General features: G+C 63.0%; 1 protein-coding gene across 1 annotated transcript in view; it reads right to left on the bottom strand.

Moving 5' to 3' along the window:
* Nucleotides 1-3,841, bottom strand: part of SYNJ2 (synaptojanin 2) — a 71,625-nt gene that overhangs the window by 11,389 nt on the left and 56,395 nt on the right. Inside the window, exons 21-22 of the mRNA XM_004674158.2 lie at nucleotides 595-813; nucleotides 354-432 (exon numbers count right to left, since the gene is read on the bottom strand). Coding sequence (XP_004674215.1) covers nucleotides 354-432; nucleotides 595-813 — 298 coding nt within the window. The remainder of the gene's footprint in view (nucleotides 1-353; nucleotides 433-594; nucleotides 814-3,841) is intronic.

Here is a 3,841-nt window from a genome sequence, read left to right as displayed (position 1 = left end):
CGCGCCCACTCGTGTCCACGGAAGTGAGCTCCTGTCTCCGCTCTCCATTCACGGGAATGCGAAATCGGCGTCATCATCAAGATGGAGCGGCGGGACCACACGGCCCAGACGGTGCTGTCCGGAGGGGCCAGCAGCGCATGGGTGCTGCCCTCCGGGACGTGCTCGTCCCGGGATTGTCCCTGGGCCCCTCAGTGGACATTGCAGAACGACGCAAGGGAACGGGGTCCCTGCTGCTGGTGCCATTGCCGCCCGCCCCTAAAGACACAGAGGAGGGGACCCCTCACGAGCCATGGCCCCGCCCTGCGTGACGCCCTGGGGTGGCAGCCCGTGAACCCAGCGGCCGTGCGACTCACCTTCATGCCGTCCACTCCCAGGACGCTCAGGGCCGAGTGGCTGTCAGCGAACGTCACCAGCATCTGCCCTTGCTTGATCCTGGGTGGGCGAGATCCGCCCCATCAGCCGCGCTACCCGTGGCACCCTGGCTGGGCCACCCCCAGGCCAGGCCACCCCCAGGCCGGGCCACCCCCTGGCCGGGCCACCCCCTGGCCGGGCCACCCCCTGGCCGGGCCACCCCCAGGCTGGCGGAGGCGGTACCTGACCAGGACGATGGTCCCGTAGCTGCCCAGGGTCTGCATGAGCTCGGCGCGCACGTCCTCCGGGAAGTCGCTCTTCTCTTCCACGGTGGGCGACTGGAGGTCTACGACCACGGTGGCGTCCAGGGGGCCCTGGCAGGAGGACACCTCCCGGAACACCCGCTCCCGCGCGCTCACGTCCACTTCTTGCAACTCCACCTCCACAACGGCCAGCACCGGCCTGCGGCGACGGGGCGGGAGTGAGCCGGGCGGGACCCCGACGCACTGCCGAGAGCCCCCCGACGCACTGCCGAGAGCCCCCCGACGCACTGCCGAGAGCCCCCCGATGAACTGCCGAAAGCCCCCCCGTGCCCGGCCCTGCGCCCGCTGAGCGCCTCCCCGAGCGGCAGGCTCCCGGGGAGGGTGCGGGGCCTCCGAGGGTTCCTGGCAATGTGTGTTTAGACTCTCAAAGGCAGGACCTCCCTGGCGGCTCCGGCAGGGGTCAGCGCCGGGAAGCCTCCGCAGCCAGTGCCATCCCCGGCCAGGGAGGGACCCCGGGCGGCAGACCTCTCCTGGCTCCCGCTGCCCACAGCAGTGAAGGTCAGCCCACCTGCCTGTTCTGCTCCCCGCTCTGTCTCTGGGGAGACCTCTCGTCTCCTGCACCTCAGCTTTTGTATGCGTAAATAAATGCATCTTTAACAAATAATCTCAAAACACGTTCCTCTCTTTGGACCGCCCAACCTCAATTCTGGGGCTCTGTTTTGACACTCTGGCCAAGTGTCGAGGATCTGCATACGAGGAAGGTCTCCCAGGGCCATGAAGGACCCTGGGAGAGTCTAACTTTCTGGAAAAGGACAAACGTTGAAACGCAGCCACGGTACCAGGTGCTCTGGCCCCATCCAGGGTGACCTTGTGGACTTGACACTCACAGGCAGCTGGTCGGGGGCACTAGAGCACGTCACTGCCACTCGGCGACAGAAACAGGTGCTGGCAGGGGCTTAGGAAATCCTTTATTCGGAGGGCTGTGTGCCCTTACTGAAGACATTTTCCACTTTAAGTAGAGACACTCAGTGCAGAACACAGCACGGCAGCACCCTCTGACGCTAGGGAATGCTCCAGACACACTGGAGCATTACGACGGGTGACAATGTTAGCAGTGACCCCCCACTTTATACCACTGTGGGAAGATTTTTTTTTTATATATCTAGAAGTGAGAAAAAAGATAGAGAAAAATCTGATAGCGGGAACTGCGCAAGTGAATTTTTTAAAAAACTTCCTTTAGCAGAACAGTTGTTTGGAGAGAGCTGTTGTGTTGGTGGGCGGGACCACTGTGGACTGGCCAGGCGCTGGACTCTCCTAGGGAGTGGCCAGCCATGAGCACCAACCACTGTGCCACCCAAGAGTCACGCCGCCTGAGAAAAGCCTGTCCCCTGAGTCCACTGACAGAATGTTCTGGAAATGACAAAGTGATGCAAAGGGAGAAAAGACCAGGCTTGGCGTGTTAGGGAGGAGTGGGCGAGGGAGATGTCCGTGTCCTCCTCTGTCCACACCTGTGTCCTCGGGAAACCGCACGAGATGGACAGCCTGTTCGCAGGGGCCATGCGCACAATCACGCCACGGTCACACGTGGGCAGCCGCTCCCAGTGGGGCAGAGGAGGCCGGGATGGGACCACGGCGCTCTGGTCGCTGCCTCAGCCCCTGGGTGAGCCGTCTCGCGGTCGGAAAGCCGACACATCTCCGGCGGCCGGCGGTTCGTCTCGCCTCCCACCCTTCTGGCTGCTCAGGCCCGCTCCTGGGGTCACCCTGGGCTCCTCTTCTCTCTCACCCCTCGTCCGACCCATCAGCCAAGGCTGCTCCCTCCTCTTACAGCAGCGGCTCAGTGCTTCTCGCCCCTGACCTGGACCCCTGCTGCAAAGATGGTCAGTTTCTTCCCTGGCCGCAGGGCCCGACGCTGCTCACCCGGCCACATGAGGCTTCTCCCCAGCTCCGAGCAAGAGCCAAAAGCCTGCAGGTCCCGTCCAGTCTGGCCTCTGCTCATCTCGTCCCCTGAGACTTCCCCGAGCTCAGCTGCAGCCCGTCTGTCCTCCCGAGTCCTGGAAGCTCACTGCAGGCCCCCGACTGGAGCGCACCCCGACATGGGGCTCATCCTCCCCTCCTTCAGGTCTCAGCTCTTGCCAGAGAGGCTTTTCCTGGACCCTGGCAGAGGCTGCACCCCTCATCGGAGCCCCCCACTCCTCGCTTCCTTTTGCAGCATTTCTCTGCTTGACGTCTGTCTGCCTCACTAGAAAATTCCATCTGTGAACACAGACTCTTCTGTTTCATTCACTGCGCCCTCAGGGCCAGAAGCAGGGCTTGCTGTTCAAGGCCGCTGGCAGACACGGGTTAAGTGATGTTTCTAAATGCACTGACTGGCCCAGCAGACCGGGGGGTACAGGTGCGAGTCCCCAAGCGCGGCTCTGCTAACCCTTCCAGCCTCCATTTTTTTTACCTACAGTTCTGTGTTCCTAAAGCAAGGTCAGAACTGCCCGGCCACAGGAGCCCAACCCCACGTGCCTTTCACGCCAATTAAGAGCACAAAGCCGCATCACCCCGGGAAGGGGTGCATCACGGAGCGTGACTGGGAACGGGGTGCCGGGGGGCTGGGGACGGATGCACTTATACTCCACGAGGTATAAGTGGGAACACCCGGCAGGCCATGGACTCATGTACAGCGAAGGACCCCAGGAACGGATCAGTGGGGCGCCTTGTTGATAAGACCCCAATCCTGTTGGGGAGTCAGGGCTTGATCCACATACCAAGCTTTCAGCTGAGGAGAAGTGCAGCCCCCCACCCCCTCCTCTGCTTCCTCGGGTGACTAACACTGCCTGACTAGTTTGCCAGCAGGGCCAGGGGCTTGCCCTTGCGCAGCGCCCTGCATAGCAGCCTGCACCCCGTCTCTGTCAGAGTGAATTGCCGACGCAGCACCAGCTCGGCGTCTGACTGCGTGCCTGTGACGACAGGTGTCCAAAGAATCCCACCTAGACCGCCCACCCGGTCTTCACAGCGCCCCTTCCTGTGAAGGGTGACGTCGACGGGAGTCGGTGGCAGCCCAGGACGACCACACTTGCCCAGGCCTACATCCCCATGGGCACAGGGGCTCCTGTGGGGTGCTCCTCGGGCAGCCCCAACTCCAGAACCCTGTAAATGTTGGACACGCCAGGCCGCGCCTGCAGCTCAGTGCACTCGGCGCCCCCGGCCCAGCAGCAGGCACCCCCAGCTCGGCGCCCCCG

The sequence above is a fragment of the Condylura cristata genome, unplaced genomic scaffold, assembly GCF_000260355.1.
Source record: "Condylura cristata isolate star-nosed mole 26May11 unplaced genomic scaffold, ConCri1.0 scaffold00001, whole genome shotgun sequence".
In the NCBI taxonomy this organism is placed as follows: Eukaryota; Metazoa; Chordata; class Mammalia; order Eulipotyphla; family Talpidae; genus Condylura; species Condylura cristata.
This window is presented reverse-complemented; position numbering and strand designations above follow the sequence as displayed.